General features: G+C 30.6%; 4 protein-coding genes across 4 annotated transcripts in view; 2 read left to right on the plus strand and 2 right to left on the minus strand.

Annotated features, from left to right (window-relative positions):
* The first annotated feature begins 359 nt into the window (after positions 1-359).
* LOC124530102 (forkhead box protein J1.2-like) lies at positions 360-2,556 on the plus strand. Its single transcript, XM_047104102.1, has 2 exons — positions 360-994; positions 1,452-2,556. Exons 1-2 carry the CDS (start codon positions 365-367, stop codon positions 1,920-1,922), a joined length of 1,101 nt encoding a protein of 366 aa, XP_046960058.1. The 5' UTR covers positions 360-364; the 3' UTR covers positions 1,923-2,556.
* Positions 2,557-5,179: 2,623 nt separating this feature from the next.
* LOC124530085 (glucose dehydrogenase [FAD, quinone]-like) lies at positions 5,180-8,921 on the minus strand. Its single transcript, XM_047104079.1, has 3 exons — positions 8,698-8,921; positions 8,390-8,592; positions 5,180-7,868 (listed from the first exon to the last, which is right to left on the minus strand). The coding sequence occupies exons 1-3, from the start codon at positions 8,840-8,842 to the stop codon at positions 6,429-6,431; spliced, it is 1,788 nt and encodes a 595-aa protein (XP_046960035.1). The 5' UTR covers positions 8,843-8,921; the 3' UTR covers positions 5,180-6,428.
* Positions 8,922-9,418: 497 nt separating this feature from the next.
* On the minus strand, positions 9,419-11,558 carry LOC124529695 (geranylgeranyl transferase type-2 subunit beta). The gene is made up of 6 exons (XM_047103565.1): positions 11,257-11,558; positions 11,044-11,161; positions 10,756-10,849; positions 10,333-10,503; positions 9,974-10,127; positions 9,419-9,769 (listed from the first exon to the last, which is right to left on the minus strand). Exons 1-6 carry the CDS (start codon positions 11,448-11,450, stop codon positions 9,499-9,501), a joined length of 1,002 nt encoding a protein of 333 aa, XP_046959521.1. The 5' UTR covers positions 11,451-11,558; the 3' UTR covers positions 9,419-9,498.
* Positions 11,559-16,675: 5,117 nt separating this feature from the next.
* Positions 16,676-18,574, plus strand: part of LOC124529940 (galactokinase-like) — a 46,922-nt gene continuing 45,023 nt past the window's right edge. Inside the window, exon 1 of the mRNA XM_047103891.1 lies at positions 16,676-16,762. The gene's annotated coding sequence lies outside the window, so the exon portion shown is untranslated. The remainder of the gene's footprint in view (positions 16,763-18,574) is intronic.

Raw genomic sequence — 18,574 nt, forward strand, 5'->3', positions numbered from 1 at the left:
AATTGTCCGGAGCTATCGTATGCGGGCTGGACTTCTTACGGGCGGAAAAATATCGATCGGCAACCAACACACCACCTGTTCACAATGGGGAGAGCGCACCTGCCGCACAAGCTAGCGCGACGCCGGCACGCGCGCACATACGCACCGGCATTCGATCGAGACACAGCCTGGGCGGCGGGGGGTTGACCATCGCGACGTCACACCGTCCGCGCGCCGTCGCCGATCGATCGACTACCATCTTACCGCACCACCACCACCATTGACTCAGGTACACCCACTCGACCTTTAGCTATTGTTGCGTTAGAAAATTCGGCGAACAGTGATTCACTGTTTAATTTTAATTACAGGAATGTAGTTAACTACGATGCACATAACGTCGGGTTTGTCGCCGGCGTCCGGCGAGATGCTGGACGCCACCGTTAATCTCTACGGTGATTCAGGAGAGCAATGCGGGTTCTTTGCTATGGACCACGCGGTCCCAGAGTCTTCGCACACTGTCGAAATCGAATATGTGTATGAGCAACCTGAAGCTTATGCGTATTGCACTGAGGAACCGACGGAAATACAAGTGGAGCAACCTACAATAGATGTGCCTCCACCGTCTAAGAAGAGCCAACTCAAACAACAGGCAAAGGTGGCTGAAGAAGAGCCGGAAACCGATTTGACGAATCTAACGTGGTTGCAGAACATAACTAATATAATGGCAGTGCCACAATTTCCTATCCCGCCGATGTCGCCTAACCCCCAAGTGAAACCGCAACCTCAGAACACGAGGCTGCAGAAGTTTAATCAGACTTTAGCAAAGTGCCAGAAAGATTTTATGGAGAACAAAGCAGAATATCAAAAGAACAGCGAGAGGAAGCCACCGTATTCGTACAGTACGCTGATATGCATGGCCATGAGGTACAATAATGACAAGGTGACCTTATCGGCTATTTATTCTTGGATCAGGGAGAACTTCAAGTATTACAGGAACGCGGACCCCACATGGCAGGTGAGCGTTATCTACTCTATACAGTAGTAAACTCTTCCGATCAGATTCTAATAAGCGGCAAATCTGTTTATCTGATAAGATATCATTTAATTGAATTCGGCAAGTCATTCAAGTGTTGTAGTGACATATTACATATAGATAGAACCCCTAGTAATCTAATAAATATGTATATAGAAATTATCTGCGTGTACGTAAATATTTTATTATATTAAAACTAATATAGTAAACCTATGCACCTTTATCGTCATGTTTAGTTCACTAGGTAGCATGGAAGATCACTTTTTAGCAACTGCTCTTATAAGATCTCATTGTTTTATTTGTCTGATTTTCTTGGTATATAATGAAGTTTTAAGGATTAAAAAAAGTTAATGTAATTTTTTAAATAAAATGGAGAATACTTTTGAATAGTTACAAGAAGTAAATAAGTTTTTAACATTAAATAAAAATGTTCTTGCAGAATTCCATAAGGCACAACTTATCTCTAAACAAAGTGTTCGTCAAAGTGGCGCGCTCAAAACAAGAGCCGGGCAAAGGAGGCTTCTGGAAGCTGGACCTCGCTCATTTAGAAGGCACAAAGCGGATTTCCAATAGACCTCATAAAAAGAAGAAGAACAATGAACAAAAATTAGACCCAAAAATTGCCGAAGAGAAAATCGCAGTCGCCAACATACCTCAAGTGGAAAGTGTAGATGTTATAGCCAATGAAATCAACCAAGCTGTTACGTTACATTTGCCGGAGTTCAATCTTCCAACATTGCCAGACATTGATATGGAGGCCAACATTGGAGCCAATGTTATAGTTGAACCGGTCGCGCCTCCGCCGCTGATACCAGAAGACGATCTATCTTCCTGGCTGCTCAATCCTACAGACTGGGAGGATTTGCAGTTGGATGTTCTCGACAACTACTTAGACTCGTGTTTCAAGTAAGTCAATATCAAATAATGAGTCGTTTAAAAAAACTACGGCGTCTGCGAAAGAAGTTATTTTTATTAATGAGTAAATTATCTTTTTGATGTAGAGTACGAATATGCACTAAAATATAAAGAAAGTTTTCGTATTTGCCTAGATTGTAGAATTTCATGAAATTTGAAACAATATTAGTGTCCTTTGAAGTTAACGAAGTATTTCTTAGATAAATCACTGCAATTGTAATACGAAGGATTAAAGATTATCAGACGTTGCTCAATCAAAGCTCAGTTGGTAAAAATAGTGCGATTTTAATAAAAAATATAATTTTTGTGTAAAATAGACGAATTTATTGAAATAAATTGACACATTTTAATTTTACATAAATAAACTATCTCTATATATACACTTGTAGTAATATAAATACTATGTATATAAAAAGTAGGTGCCTTATCCTAATAAATAAAAGTCATTATGTTTTAAAATATTTGTGATAATGACGACAATTTTACCGCTCAGTATTAGACATACAATGTAACGGATAAAGCTAAAATTAAATAATCAATAGTATTATTAAAAAATAAAACAAAAAAGTTTTTATAAATCTAATTGAATATTATATCGTTATATTATAATGATGAATTACATCAATAGTGCATCATACCCCAATAGAAAATGTCGTTAAAAACTGTGGATATTAGTAAAATTTTGACCAGCAATTAATATACTTATTGGAAATATTTGGTAACATTACTTAATCAAGTATTATATATCACAATGACCAGGGTTAATTTAATAGCTAATTTAACTAAAGGATCGAGTACTGTTTTTATTTAGTTATTATTATCTATGAGGCTAGGATTTCATCAAATATCAATACAATATCTAAAAACGACATTTATGTTTTAAAAGGTAGTGTTGACACTATTGATATATTTTACAGTTTATAATTGGAAACATTTTCTTTACAGAAATAAATCTAAGATTAAAAAAAAAAAAAAACAAACCATCGATAAGGTATCACATTTTGTTTCTATATTCTTTTTTATCGATGAAATTAATTATTTTATAATTTCAGAATACATAAAATACCGTTTGAATTAATTATTGTAAAATTGATCGTATATTTTGTAACGAGTTATGTAGGATATAGTGTTTAATGAATATGCAATAAGCATTATTTCTGCTTGATAAGGTTAAGTGAAATGTTATTAATAACCAAATCAGACATTCCGTCCAGTATTATTGTGTGCAGTATTGCATTGTGTACGTTTTGCTCAGCACAAAGTGAATTATTTATATTTATATATTTAAAAAATATTTGACGTAACATTAGAATTAATGTGTGTTACAAAGACGCATTATTTTTTTGTAAATAATTTTTCTAGTCGATATTTATAAGAGTTTGTGAAAAGTTATTTGATTGCACAAATTTTGTTAATTCGCATTTAAAATGTGTATAAATTAGAATTACTTTAGTTAAACTTCCGTCCGTTTCTTGACTAGACTGTCAGTTGTACGCAGCCTTATTCAATCGAATAACATAGTATATATATATTGTGGTATTTTGAAGGAAAAATATACTTATAATAAATTAGTGTGTAATTCTAAAAATGTCGTTTAAATCATATGAAAAATTTAAACATGTATGTATATAGCGACTGAAGACCTTGATAAAAAAATAATTGCTTAATATAAAATCTCAAACCCCATTTAGAAATGGTCCATAGGTTTGAAATATAATATAATCAATTAAAAAAACTTATGTAAACGTTTATTTGAATATGAAGTGTAACAAGAATTTTCATAGATTTAGTATGTACTAGACAAATATCAACGGCTGCGGAAAAAACCCGCTTTTTTAAATTATCTGTAGCTTACCATAGACATCTGAGCGGGATTTTAGAAAACCGTCTCTGATTGCTCTAGATTTTATACATAATTAAAATGCAAAACGTTTCTGGGTGAAATTTAATCATTTACACTGTGGTAAATTAATTAATTCTATTCAAATGGTGATTGAGCCAATGTAATGAGACATCATATATAAGATTACGATTTTGAAATTCAAATTCTTATACTGGTAAATGAGATATGTCTAAAGCTTCTTAGAGTTGTAATATTTATGAAAAAAAAATTGACATTTCATTGTAATAAAAATTTAAAATAGAAATGTATAATTACGTAGCGAAGTTGTAATTAAATATTTATAACGAACGCAATTTTATACAACGCGTTGATAATGTTGATATCGTGGATTTTATTCGAATATTTGTAATCATTTCGAGAAGATATTGAAAACAAAACTTGTAGTCGCTTTTGTAGAATTACCTGTTTGTGACTAAAGTTAGAAAACTTATATGTATGTATTATGTATTATACAAGAAATAGAAGCCTGAACACTTAATGGAATTTTACTTCGCACGTATTTTAATTTAAAAGCAATAATGTACTTTAAAATTGAAATTAGAACATAATGTTTTAATCAAGTAAACAAGAATGGTCTTTTTATAGTCAATCAGTACTAAACTAATAAATTGAAACATATTATGATTAAAATATGAGCAAATATTAATGATTAATTTATTTATCACATACGTGCTTGAATGTAATAAATTTTTTGTACTTGTAGTAATTTTAATTAGTTTTACGAAATGGTTGTTTCAGGAACGTGGCTCAAAATATGTATGAAACATTTGTCTATAGAAGTGTCCTTAAATATATTAATAATAAAATGTTTAATGCAGCGTTTTATTTTATTGAGTCTTTAATATTTATCCAAAAAAATAGTTTTAAGGTTTGTATAAGTTTGGTAAGTACCTAGAGTCGGATTTAAATGTCTGGAGGCCCCCGGGCCACAAAGCAGTGGGGGCCCTAGACAAACAGAAGCGTGAACAACCTAATAATTATATTATCATGAATTAATCACTTTTTTATTTCAATCAGTAAGCAATGATTTAAATAAAACTATTTATAACGGATGAATCGCAGTGTTTGCAGTGTTCGTGGTCACGGGCCCGTGACCACGAACACTGCAAAGTGCTCGAAACGTCGGGATGTTTAAAAATAAATAATATACGCGATTCATCCGTTATAAATAGTTTTATTTAAATGTGTAATCATCGCGAAAATTTAAGACAACATTAAGCAATGATTTATTTACTTGTATCGGTAACTTTTAAAATATTAAATAATGACATTATTATAATTTGACTATATTTCGGTATTTGTTAACTTACTGAAAACTGTGGCCCCCACTAATGTGGAGGCCCCAGGGCAGTTGCCCCGGTTGCTCTCCCCTAAACACGGCCCTGTAAGTACCTACTATTACCGTACCTGCTCACTATTATCTATTCTATACCTAATAATATTTTTATGCCTTGTCTTGTGTGTTTTGCCTTAATTGGTTTCTTTAAAACTAATTATTATTACGTATTACTGCATAAAATTACTCAACACCTACTAACTTAAAAATAAAGCAACGACCTTTTTAAATCGCACGCATTTACATATACTCATACGACATACAGACATTAATAGACCATTAACAGAAAATGTAAATATATATAATTTATTACATCCATTTCGTTTTTGGTGATAAGTCAACGACTTAAGTGGATTTCAATCGTATGGATGATAAATTCGAAATAATAATATCTAATATAAATAATTTATTAAATCAAATATTAAAAATAATCATTGTCTGATTTATTTATCAGTCATCCAATAGGCAAACGATAGTTCCTACACTGCAATACAAAGTACTCTGTATCGTGTATGCTGGCACTTATATTTTAAAGTTGAGGCGACTTTAAATGGCTTTTACTTATTGCAGTCAATCCAATGCTGCTAAAAGTTCATGGAGGTAACCTCAAGGGTCTGCCCCTAGCCAGCGTGTGTTTCTACGGTTAACACTACGTTTATATTTTCAAACATAATTTCAAGTTTTGTAGATACATCAATCCGATTTCGTGTTATTTTTTGCATGATTGTTATTTAGCGTATACCTAATTTCGGGCCCATATTATGATCCAGTGGTTAGAACACGCGAATCTTAACCGATGATATGATCAATAAAAGATCATCCATTCAAAATAAAGTGTCTAATAATAAAAATTATTATAAGCGTTTTAAAATATATATTTATTTACATTCTGGAATTTACAAACACGTATTGCGAAGGTAAATATCATGACTATGTGGAATGATGTCCGGAATGGTAACGGCGTTTCCTCCTTGTAATAAAAAAAAAAATAAAAATCGAAAAGATCAATTAATAAGTTCCTACTTTAACGAAATTGTTTCGTGAACACTAGCCTTAATTATTTTTTATGAAAATTGGTCTAAATTGAGCCCTACTCGTACTGCTCATATAACATATATCCATAAGTCATATAACTCGCGTACAAAAGGTTTTGTAATAAATAGTAACCGTGTAAATAAAATAGTAAAAAGTATGATCGATACTTCCTAGTTTTTCTTTCATTTATAAATATTATTAATTTGAATTAATTCATTACTGATTTTTCATCTCACTGGGCAGGTATTTAACAAAAAATCATGAAAAGAAACTTTATTACAGAAATTAATTTTATTAATCTTTAAAATTTCTTTAATATTATTTTCAAAAAATATATTAGCCATCATAGCTATTGCCGCGTTAATGTTACCACTTGGTAAAGTTGGCAGCACTGAGCCGTCGACAACATACAGATTGTCAATTCCTAAAACTTTAAATGTCGTGTCTACAACAGAATTATTCATTTCAGGCAGACCCATTGCACACGTTCCTACTGGATGGTAGCTTGTTAAAGTGAGATGCTTTACATAACATTCTAGGTATGAATCTGAAAAAAATTCGAAGTTTTCACATCCGGGGAATGGGATGTTATTTATATGAGCTCCAATATTTTTTAAAGAGTCTGTTTCAATGAGTTTCCTTATCACATGAACACCATCTACTATTGTTCTTATATCATCTTTGTGAGACAAATATTTAGGATCTATAAGTGGAGGTACAGTAGGATTCTTACTCTGTATGCGTACTTCGCCCACACTTTTAGGGTGCAGTAGTAATGTTAAAAACGTTGCTGTGTACTTATCAAATATTTTACTAAAATAGTCGTTCCATACAGTATCTCTTATTTTCAATGCTTTTCTCAAATGACTACCCCTATCTGCTGATATGCCTACTGGCAACACCATGAATTGCAAATCTGGTGATGTCTCATTTTTTGTTGAAATAAAACCTACTACTTCACATCCTGGTGTAGTAAGTGGTCCCTTACCATTAAAAAAATATTGAAAAACATTCCACAGGTTCATAATATCAAACATTTCAACTGATTGTGAATTATTAAATAGTACCAAGTCCAAGCCTGTACCGATATGATCTTGTAAGTTTTTTCCAACTGGCAAAGATTTGACAACAGGTATATTTAGAGAGTTCAATAAATTTTCTGGTCCAATACCAGATAATTGCAGGATTTTAGGTGAATTAAATGTTCCTGCACTTATAATAACACCTTTTTTGGCAAACAGCTTCATTTTCTTTGGAGTAGTAATTTGAGCACCTATACATTTATTTTTTATAAAAAGTAATTTTTCAACTAAAACATTTGTTAAAACATGTTTCGAAGTTTCTAGATTGTAAGACGTAGTCCATCTTTTGCCTTGATTTTGGGTGACAATGGATTTCATGAACCCAATTCCAAAGTCCTGTTTTAATAGCTTAAAATTTAATTCTTTGGCTGCTCTCAACACAGCTTCACCGAGGTTGCTGTCATATTGAATATTATTTAGATGAAATATATTTGATTCTATATATTTAAACTGGTCCTCTATATATTTTTTGTTGTATTTACCATGGAACCATTCAACATAGTGTGAAGTGTTGCCTCGAATATGTATCATATTGTTTAACTTTGATGATCCCCCTAATATTTTTCCTTGAGTTTGTTTACATCTCTGTAACAATTTAAATTATTTAACATAATTACTAAATTATTATATAATCAAGTATGATTGAGAAAAAATAATTGGACTTTTAATATAATAAAAAAATTATACAAATTAAAACATCTTCAAAATTAGTAACAACTATTGAACTATAAATAAAAAAAAAAAAATTATATCCATGAAATTACTAGAGCGATTATAATGAAACTTACACTGTTCCCTAAGTTGAAGCATACCTACTCAGGTCAAAAATGATCATGTTAATTAGTTTACGAGAAATTCTTGGACAAACATACATACAAACATACACTTATGAAATTAAGGACACATTCTTTCAGCCTAAATGGATCGTTTTACTCAAATATAATTAAATTCTAACAATGTTACATACATATGTACATGACAAACCAATAACCTCCATTTTTAGAAGTTGGTTAAAAAGTATGATTTAAATGTTTATTATACTAATTCATTATGATATTGCAATTGTGACATAAAGATTATCTTTGATAAATTTTGAGTAATCTTACTGAATTTTCCATTGCAAAACATGCATTTTCTTGTGGTTCTGTTTCATAATTCCAATCAAATACAGATTGATGTAGTAAGGGGCCAAATGCTGGAATATCATGAAAGGGATGGCTTCTACCCCCGGCCTCTAACACTATAAATGTGTAATTAGTTTCTTTTGCTATTCTATGCCCTATTAATGAGCCAGCTGTGCCAGAACCCACTGTAATTAAAATATATATATGAATTTTACAAATATAGTTTTGTGAAACAAGTATATACGCTAAAACTATTTTTTGATAGTGTAACAAAATATTAGAATACTTACCAATAATAAAATCGTATTCAGACTGTATTTCACTAAAAAATATTGAAGAAAACAAATCGTAGTAGAAGACTAAATAAGTAAATATAGAAAAAGAATAAATACCAATACTAAATAAACATAATTGAGCAAAGTGAATAGGGGACATTTTTAATAATTATAAATATATTGGGTTTACATTTTTAATTGTGCCATTTATTTAAGGTTATATTTACAATAACATAAAATTGACGCATGACGGCTGTCAATTTTTACTGTCCACCACTCGACAGTTATATCAATGACAAATAAAAGTAACTTAATTAATTATTTTAAGACATTTATTAAATTGTACAATTTACTAATAAACTATTTGAGTATTTTTTAATTTGAAGTTAAAACTACTGCATATTAATCATTCATGATTCAATCTATATAAAATTAAACGAAAATTAATGATGTCAGATATTTTCAACTGAGCTGAAAAAGGAGGAGGCTATCAATTCATCTGTATTTTTTTTAATTGAATTAATTTCAAATGAGAATTATTCTACTTCGATCTAATTTGTAAAATCAGAATACAATTTATTCAAGATGTTGAAATGTATAATGTTGAGCAGTTGAGATTAGAATATAAATTGCACTTGCTTTTCTTCCACTACAAAATATTATTTAACTTAAATGTAAACATTTTAGGGAACATCTTTAAGGCTAGGCGCAAGAGGAGTTAATTAAAAAACGTTTATAAGATAGCAAATTTATATTAAGTTATAGCTTACAAATGTAGTAAGTATATAAAAGCATAAATTATCTTCATATTTAAAGCTAAATATATAAAATCTGAGGTTCTAATTTTAATCTATCAATTGTTTCTTGAGGCATACAGTATGTAGGATTAACACGCTTTATACTAGAATTTCCCAGCAGAGAGAGACCAGCCAGGCCAAACAATGTATGGAAGGGGTCTGTTATGTCACCTGGCCTATCACTGAAACCTCCTGTTTCAGCATCTTGACAAGCAAGGATGTATTGTTCTAGATTATTCTTGTCTACCCAATGTATCCTATTCAACATTGATAAAGATGACATTACCCACCTGAAAATTGGATTGATTTTAAAGATAGTATATTTTGAAAATTATTTTCTAGAATTGTATCAACATGCTTTATTTTAATAGACTTTTATGATTTATTTTAAAATCGGTATTACTAACATATTAATTGGCAAGGTCTTTTATTTGTAAAGTAAAAATTCTTAAAAAGTAAATTATAAACAAATACAGTGAAAATAATCATATTACCAGGAGTAACACAAATCCGGTAATTTTTCAGGTCTGCCGTTAAGGCCACCACTTGGTAGCTGCCTTTCACAGAGCCACCAAGCTAGTTCATCACATTTCAGAGCATCCATACGTTTGCATATTGATAGTGTGCCGACACAACAGTAGATTAGTCCTGCAAATTATATTATATGTCAATAATAGTTGATAAAAATTGTCATATTTCATTATTTTATTAAAATTTCAGAAACATATACAACATATAAATTAAACATTTTGTGCATTGAAATTTTTGAGTATGGTAACACAGTTTATATATGTAATTCTTTGACTGCTACATAGATTAATAAAATGTGAATATTGTTTGATAAAACCAGTACCAGCATGACTCTCAGATCCTGGTTTTGATCCAAATCCTCCATCAAAGTTCATACAACTCAATACAAAATCAACTGCTTTGTTAACATTGATGGCGTCAAGTCGATGTAGCAGAGATAGGCACATTACAGCACAGAATGAGAACCTCGTATCAACTTCACCCCATTTGTCTCCTAAAAATTTTCTACATATTAATTAAATGTACACAATGATTTGTATATAATAATCTTTTTACAGCTTTTTATGAAAATTATTATTTAGATAGATTATATTTTTTTATTAAAAAAGGAAGAAAATAATTGATGTCTTTTAAGGCGAACTGAGTATGTAAGACACAATAGAGGACATCATTGCCCTGTATTTATTTCAAAAACACATGTAATTAAGTATGATTGAAAATGCTTAATTATAAAAAGTAATCATACCTGTAAAGCTTCCATCTTCTTGTTGCATTGAAGTCACAAATCTTACCACTCCTTCAGTATCAATTGCATCCAACCTATCATACATGGCCAAAACCTAATAACAATAAACATTAATAAAAACAAATCTATAAACTTTTTTATTTTATATTTCTTTATTTGGCTACGGCCACAATTAAGAGAGTTTTATAACAAAATTACAAGGTATAGGTAATTTTACAAATTAGATGCTATTAACTTTCTAATGTATATAAAACTATGTTATAATTATTTTGAAAACAAATTTTATACCTGCACAGCACTCAATGTATACAACATATGAGGATCATGCCCATTGCTAGCTGAAAGGCCCCCACTCTCACTGTCTTGACATGACGAAATAAAGGCAATTATTTCATCCTTGGGCATTCTGTTATAAAAAAGGGATATTATAATTACCATTTCTTGTGAGGGGGAGATCATTAAAAAGTTAAACTAGTTCACACAATTAACGTAAAATATTACCTAGAAGATTGGTCCATAAGTTCCATAGCAGTAAGACTCCAATATATGCCAGACATACGCAAATATTCTGTCATACAATACTCATAGTCATCCTTATTTACACCGTAACTAGCCAGGAAATCTGAATGTTTCTGTAATAGAAGAGTTTTTGGTCGATCTTCAGAGAGAACAACGTCTTTTGTTTTAAAAGACATTTTATTTATATGTTAAATATACAATATAAAACTAATTAATCTAAGATTATATATTTTTATTATATTCAATAGACACATTCATGTTCCATTGTCAATTCTCAATTGCAAATTTAGTCAATGTCATTCATTAATATTGTGTACTGACACTGACATAAAGTCGCTGTTGCCAACTGCTGAACGATTAAATAATATAGTTTAAATAAGAATATTACAAATAAATAAGTCACGAATTAAACTAACGAAAACCTAAGTTTTTGGAAGTAACTATTATTTAAAATAATATATATTAAAAATACTGGGAATATGAGAAATCATTAACTAGTAGTAAAATTGTTTTTGTCTCGTATTGTCTTTGAATAACTTTGTTTTGTACAAAGTTATTCAATATTTATTTATATAGTCAAGTTTAAAGTTGCACATCTAGAATGCAGTCTCTTTTGTAAGCGAAGTAAAACGGAAAACAATCCATTTGCATCTCGCAGAAACAAAACGTGCCTGGTGGAGCGTCATTACCTGAGTTGATTGTATTACTGATAATATTTCGTTATAATAATTATTGGATATTGTAAAACAACCTCATACACGTGATTTTAATTCTCTTCGCCCGACAACCCACGATCGCTCGGCGGCCACATATGGGTACCAAAAATAATGATAACGGCAATGTGCCGTTAAATATATATAATAGGGAAGATGCAATATTTTTATTTTTGTGTTTTTTTTAAAGATCTCCATATAGGATAATATTTATCATACTTGTGCTCACTGGCTTTCATACTTGTGCATTTTTTCTCGACTTTGGGATACTTTTTTGTAAAAATTTAAAACGGACTACTCTATACTCCGAAATAAGCCGTATTGACGTATGTTTTATGCCAATGTGTTCATCTACTTCAACAAAATTTGAAATAAATGGTTTTTGAGTGGACCTTATGATACAAAACAGAGGAAAAAGTGGTTTCAAGCTGAAAAGAGGAATCTGGAGTCTGCTTTGACAAACCCAACATCCATTCATCCAATCCATCCATTATTCGAAATACTCAATTAATTTTCGTTCCCTTTTTTACAACAGTAACCTCAAATAAGTAGTTATAACAGGAGTGACGTCACTGAATGCTAATTAGTGTTTTGAAATACGTTCCGTTTCAAGTTACTTTAATTCGTAATTATTGTTAAAAAAACAACATTGTATCAAATATAAACCTTGTAGGGGTAAACCTTTATACTTTTTTAACATTTTTATAGCAAAATTTTCATATATATTTGCATTTTCCCTATTACGTAAACACTGCAATGCCCTTAATTTTACAGTCTTATTTCAAAATAATTATAATTATAATTTGAAGTGCATACTTAATATGTAGCTAAATTAATTTGTATTTTAAATGTTGGAAATGGTAACTGCTTTGTTTCTGTCCTTCTTGCAAGAATCTATATTCCGAGCCGATGCTCAGAATATAGATTCTTAATTACCACCGGGTAATTTCGAAAGTGCCTGTAAAACCCTACTTGAATAAAGTATATTTTGATTTGGTTTGCTTTATGGGTGAGTCACGTTAAATATATCGCTGTTTATCTATTCAAGTGATGAATTACAAAAAGTGAAAAAGTCCCGTGTATAATTTTGTACTAACGTGTTTTATTTGTTTGCATCAAAGTAACTTCAAAGTATAATTTTATCAGCTTTACATCCAGGAATAACGGTGAAATAAGCTAATGTCCTTCCTTCTTATCATTAATTTATTTCTCTCCCCTAATCATAGGGTATGCAGACCTAGAGATGGAACACTTTGATGTGTTAATTAGGTACCTTGTGGCTTATCCAGGATTATCGTTTCGCAGGGGCTTGCTTAGGTTTGCCGACTCATATTTGCGAATATGCACGAAACTTGTAATTTATATGTGGGACCTGGTCAAGAACGGCAGAAGGAAGAGTAAAAACGAGAGGGAATCATTGTAATATTATTTTTAATTTGGCTCATTCCGGTGGACGTTTCGCTTACGAGTAGCTTGGGAGAACGTGCACTGCAAGTACACATGGTGTTATTTCGGTCTCATTTGGTTAGGCTTTTCAAAGAGCGGGAAAATTGGCGATCTTAAGCTCTCTCCGCATCAATCATATAATAATTGAATTAGCTCAACCTTAATCCCTCTTCACGAAATTCCTACTGCCTTCGTAAGGACGATCAACAATCGGATATAAAAACGGAATTCTCTACGAGCACTCGTGTTACAAGGGCTTCTCATTTGTAGTACAAGTCTTGATCATCAATAATCGGCGTGTCTTCCCCAAATACATCTCATCATAATTTAAGGGTTTTCTGGATCCTGGATTGTTGAATGCATGTTCTGTTTAAAAGTCTCATGATTTTCATTGTTTATATTAATAATATAAATATTAAATCGATTAAGCTTGTAAGCAGTGTGGGTAGTCATACTTTCTGATTCTGACTTAATTAGAAGTGATCTAGAAACAAATCATGGATGAAAATTTTGGTATAATGTTCACAATTTTTGTTCCTTACGATGGTAAATATTTCTGCTATTTTATCACGTAATAAAACACAAATTAATTTGTCCAGCTTACAATTTTATATAATTCAGTCAGTGGAGCCGGTGTCAGCCAATAAAACCCTACAGTATATCTATCAAAAAACAATACGAGAATACTTTAACAAATATGTTTTTTTACAAATTACCTTTTACACAATAATATACTGGATCAATCAAGGGGCTCGTATCGCTTCTTTCTTTTGATTGTTGGGGCAAGGGCACCGTTGCTGACACCGGCTCAAAATATACCAATAATTATAACTACATGATATAACCGTTAATCGACTTTTAAGTAGTCTAATATTTTTCATTTCATTTTACTTAGGAAGACTCTAAAAAAATATGTTGAATACGCAATTATTTTTATTACTTTTTCGTGCATATTCATTTGTTTTAAAATAGTGTTTTGTTTGAAGTCGGTTTTTCTTTTTGTTAAAATTTTTATTTATATAATATGTGTAGGCGGACGGGCAATGGCGCTGTAAGAAATATTAATCATTATTTAGCGCTATGCACCCTTTGGAAGCTATTTAATGCCTCATGATACACTGGTTTACACACCCATTAAAACTGACCACGGAAATACTAGGGATTACTGTTTGGTGCTAGAATATCTGATAGGGCAAGTACTTACTAATGGGCTAGCAGGAACTTAACTATAAAGTATACTACTCTACGATTTTTACTTCCTAACTTTTGTCAAGACGTAGTTGTTTTTTAATTTGTTCACCATCTCTAGGCACAAGTCCTTTGTATTTTTTGTCTTGTGACGTCATTATCGAATCTAGCTGATTACTGTTTATTATTTATGATAAAAAATAATTCCGTACCTAAATAAATTATAATAAACTTCGAATTGTAAAAAATGAATGGGTTATTGAACAATTGTATAAAGTTTAACAGTTATAACAACTTTACGACAGATAACTACTATCAGAGATACAAGGGGCAATAAACAATGAAGTTGACCGCTCGATAACGTTTACAAACTAAAGATGTAATCACAATGACACAAATGAGTTAAGACTTCAATGACACATATTGAAAAAAAAAAGCTTTTTAAGCAACCCTATTTAATTTTGATCTTTTTTATTTATGTAATTTTTTTATTGACATTATAATTAACAACATTAAATGCTTAAATATATATATACAAATATGAAAAAAAATTGGTTACTGTATAAATCTTGACCGCGTGGAATGGTGGCAAGAATGCTAGCAGCATTTCCTCGTTGAATCGCAATTCCGATCCTATGGATCTTTTTATTTGGTAATTTAAATAATCGATAATAACATTTTCATAATGGAGCGTTTCTATGTCACAATTTAATTTACAAAATCATTTATAATTATAGTTTCAGCCAGAAGGTTGTACAATATGAAGTTCTTTTAGCGTTAAGTGAAGGAAATTGCAACGTAATGTTAAAATCATTTTCCGGTTTAACTTTGATCACATTTACCGTGGAGCTGAGAGGTTCAATTAAAATTCTATAGTATTATTATAAACATCGCTGTTATAAATATAAAAGAGCCGAGATGGCCTCGGGTTAGAACACGTGAAGTGGTGGATTTACCTGTAAAGCCTTGTTATTAACTTTGCAGCAATTTATGTATGTAATATCGTAAAATGATATATATTTCTCAGAAAATAAATTATCTTGATTATCTCAGTTTGTTTAAGGATTTAAGGGTATAACTGTCTCGACAAAATATTTTATTAACTAATAATTACAGTACAGTTTAATTTCATATCAAGAGCTGAGATGGCCCAGCGGTTAGAACGCGTGCATCTTAACCGATGACTTCGGGTTCAAATCCAGGCAAGCACCACTATATATATGTGCTAAATTTGTGTTTATAATTCATCTCGTGCTCGGCGGTGAAGGAAAACGTGAGGAAACCTGCATGTGTCTAATTTCATCGAAATCCACCTTAACGGAAGAGGAGGCCTTAGCCCAGCAGTGGGTAATTTACAGGCTGTTACATTTACTTTTTCATACGCTGTAATCATCGGTGATTTGCAATTAAATATATGTATGCACTATAATTTAAGTGATAGGGGAAATACGGACAGAATGACAGGGTGTTTTTTAATTATATTTATTGAATGGTATTAAAATAAGTGTCGTTTCTAGTTATCTTTGTTTTATTGACTATCAGTAAAACAGACTTTTAATTAAGTTGGAACTATAATAAAATATTTTATCTGTATTTCCCTTACACATAATATATTGTTTATACAATAAACAATCCTTGAATTCGGCGATAATTCATAAAGAATACGTAAACAATAGTTATTATAAATAATAATTAGATGTTTATTTAAAGTATAATTTTAGTGTTAGAAACATTTTACTTCTAGAATTAAATCGCATCGTTGTAAATAAAATTTAATGCATATACAACATACAACATTGGGAACTAAGATGTTATGTCCCCAAGGTTGTTGGCACATTGACGATGTAAGGAATAGTTAATATTTCTTACAGCGTCATTGTCTATGGGTGATGGTGACCACTTATCATCAGGTGGCCCATATGCTCGTCCGCCAACCTATACCATAAAAAAAATTTATTTAAATTAGTTACAATAATGTCGCATGTTATAAACACATCAATGTACATAAGGCCTAATAGATCACGTATTTGAATGAACATCGTATCATCCCGGAGCGGCGGTTACACGCGAAGCGAGCTACAATTACTCTCGTTTTAACCGCGAACAATATCATTTTTTTTTATATTTCAAAACACTTGAAGGTAAGTGCAACACTTTAAGTCACTTTTATAATATTATTTTTAGTTTATACCATTCATACTATTGAACCTTGTTTTGCTTTTTTGTAACGTTTACGATAAATATTCAACGTTTTGTTTTTAAATATGTATAATGTAAAAGATAAAGTGTTTTATTTTAAATTGAAATAAATAATAAGAAAAAACCTATATAACATTCCGTCAATGAAGTTTCAAATTTTGATTTTTAATAAATAAAAAAAATACAGATCAGGTTTTATACCTTGCTATGCTATGCTCATTGTGAACATATTATGTTAGCTATGTTATAAGAGTAGCTACGTTTTCCTATTTGCATAATTTTGCGAAAGAAAATATATATAATATTTTAAAAATCTAAATTTATTTATATTAGAAAGAAGAATTGTCGTCGCCTAATCTTGCTAACGATCGACTTAACGTGCTATAAAGATTAAATATTTATAAAAGAGCTTTAAAATATAGACTTTTTAATTTAAAATTAAGAATATATAGCATACTAGACAGTCTTATTTACTAATTTAAATATATCACCAACTGTGCATCAACTGTGCATCAAAAATATATAAGTGAAGTAATGCGCTCCAATTTTTAAGGACATGTATGTGATATCAATAAAAACATTACAATAGTATATGACTTTAAACATATTATGATACTAAATAAAATTATTATTCCACAATGTCTGATGATTGAACATTGTACAATGTCATTTGAAGTATTTATTTAGCTGTTTGAAAATTAAATTCTTTGTGCTGTGTTAAAAATAATCTAATACCATATATTTTATAAAATAACAATAATATTAATTAAAAATATAAAAATATTAAAATACTTTAAGTAAGAAAACAGACCAAAATCTAATATTCATAAGTCATAAGTCTAAAAAAATTTAGACTAAACCTACACAGCTTTAATAGGTATTAATTATCAATTATTTTATTTTTAACGAACGAGAGTCTCGTTAACAAAACATTCGTAGATAATGTCGAAATATTGAGATCCACTGAAACAAAAAAAAAAATATGGTAAATATCCCGTAATTAATAACTTTTATAATAAAATAACCATGTTAGTTAAAAATCTTATAACTTAAACAGTTTTAGTTGCATGTTTATGTGTATATAAATGTAAGAAATGTAATTCGGGACTGGCAATTGAACTTGGCACCCATTTAGATCGCACTTATTTTATCGTTGAAGTCAATAACCAAGACTTATATATCTTAATTTTGAACTTGGCTCTCATTTTCAATTTATGTTTTTGAGGGGTTTGTTTCATCAACGAAAACCTCTAAATCTACGCCTCAAGTTTTGCAATTATACCACTGATGAAAATGACAAAAATTTCACCTAATACGATTAGCGTAGTTTACTTTAACAATCTTATCTACTATGTAAACATCACCTTATGTTATGTCAGCTAATGGGTGTCAATTTATAACAAAATGACGCTTATGAAGATCGTGTCGGCTCGCGCAATTGTTATCTTATTATCGAGAGAACATACTATTTTTATTAATTTTTGGTAATTTACGTATCAGATATATCCGTTACGATAGCAGTTTCTCATTAACTATATGAGATATCTGCACTAGAGGATTCAATATAAACATGCGTGTAACATTAAATAAGTTTGGTTTGTTAACATGTTCTCTTAAAATATATAAGTACCTGAATTAAAATAGTAAGTCGTAAGTCACCACATAGTACCTTGTAACCGACAAGGCAATCTTACATACAATTCTCCCCTGATTACTTTGCGCTTAAACAATATAAGCGCTACCACAGATAAAAG

This window comes from Vanessa cardui, chromosome 5 (assembly GCF_905220365.1).
Source record: "Vanessa cardui chromosome 5, ilVanCard2.1, whole genome shotgun sequence".
Taxonomy (NCBI): Eukaryota; Metazoa; Arthropoda; class Insecta; order Lepidoptera; family Nymphalidae; genus Vanessa; species Vanessa cardui.

Excerpts from the sequence above, each read along its gene's own strand:
- LOC124530102 (XM_047104102.1), top strand. The coding sequence starts at position 365 with ATGCACATAACGTCGGGTTTGTCGCCGGCGTCCGGCGAGATGCTGGAC. Across the intron at positions 995-1,451 it reads ACGCGGACCCCACATGGCAG|AATTCCATAAGGCACAACTT; the intron begins GTGAGCGTTATC and ends ATGTTCTTGCAG.
- LOC124530085 (XM_047104079.1), bottom strand. The coding sequence starts at position 8,842 with ATGTCCCCTATTCACTTTGCTCAATTATGTTTATTTAGTATTGGTATT. Across the intron at positions 8,593-8,697 it reads TGAATACGATTTTATTATTG|TGGGTTCTGGCACAGCTGGC; the intron begins GTAAGTATTCTA and ends TTTTAATTACAG. Across the intron at positions 7,869-8,389 it reads GTTTTGCAATGGAAAATTCA|AGATGTAAACAAACTCAAGG; the intron begins GTAAGATTACTC and ends AAATTGTTACAG.
- LOC124529695 (XM_047103565.1), bottom strand. The coding sequence starts at position 11,450 with ATGTCTTTTAAAACAAAAGACGTTGTTCTCTCTGAAGATCGACCAAAA. Across the intron at positions 10,128-10,332 it reads AGGATCTGAGAGTCATGCTG|GACTAATCTACTGTTGTGTC; the intron begins GTACTGGTTTTA and ends TATAATTTGCAG. Across the intron at positions 9,770-9,973 it reads CCGGATTTGTGTTACTCCTG|GTGGGTAATGTCATCTTTAT; the intron begins GTAATATGATTA and ends TCCAATTTTCAG.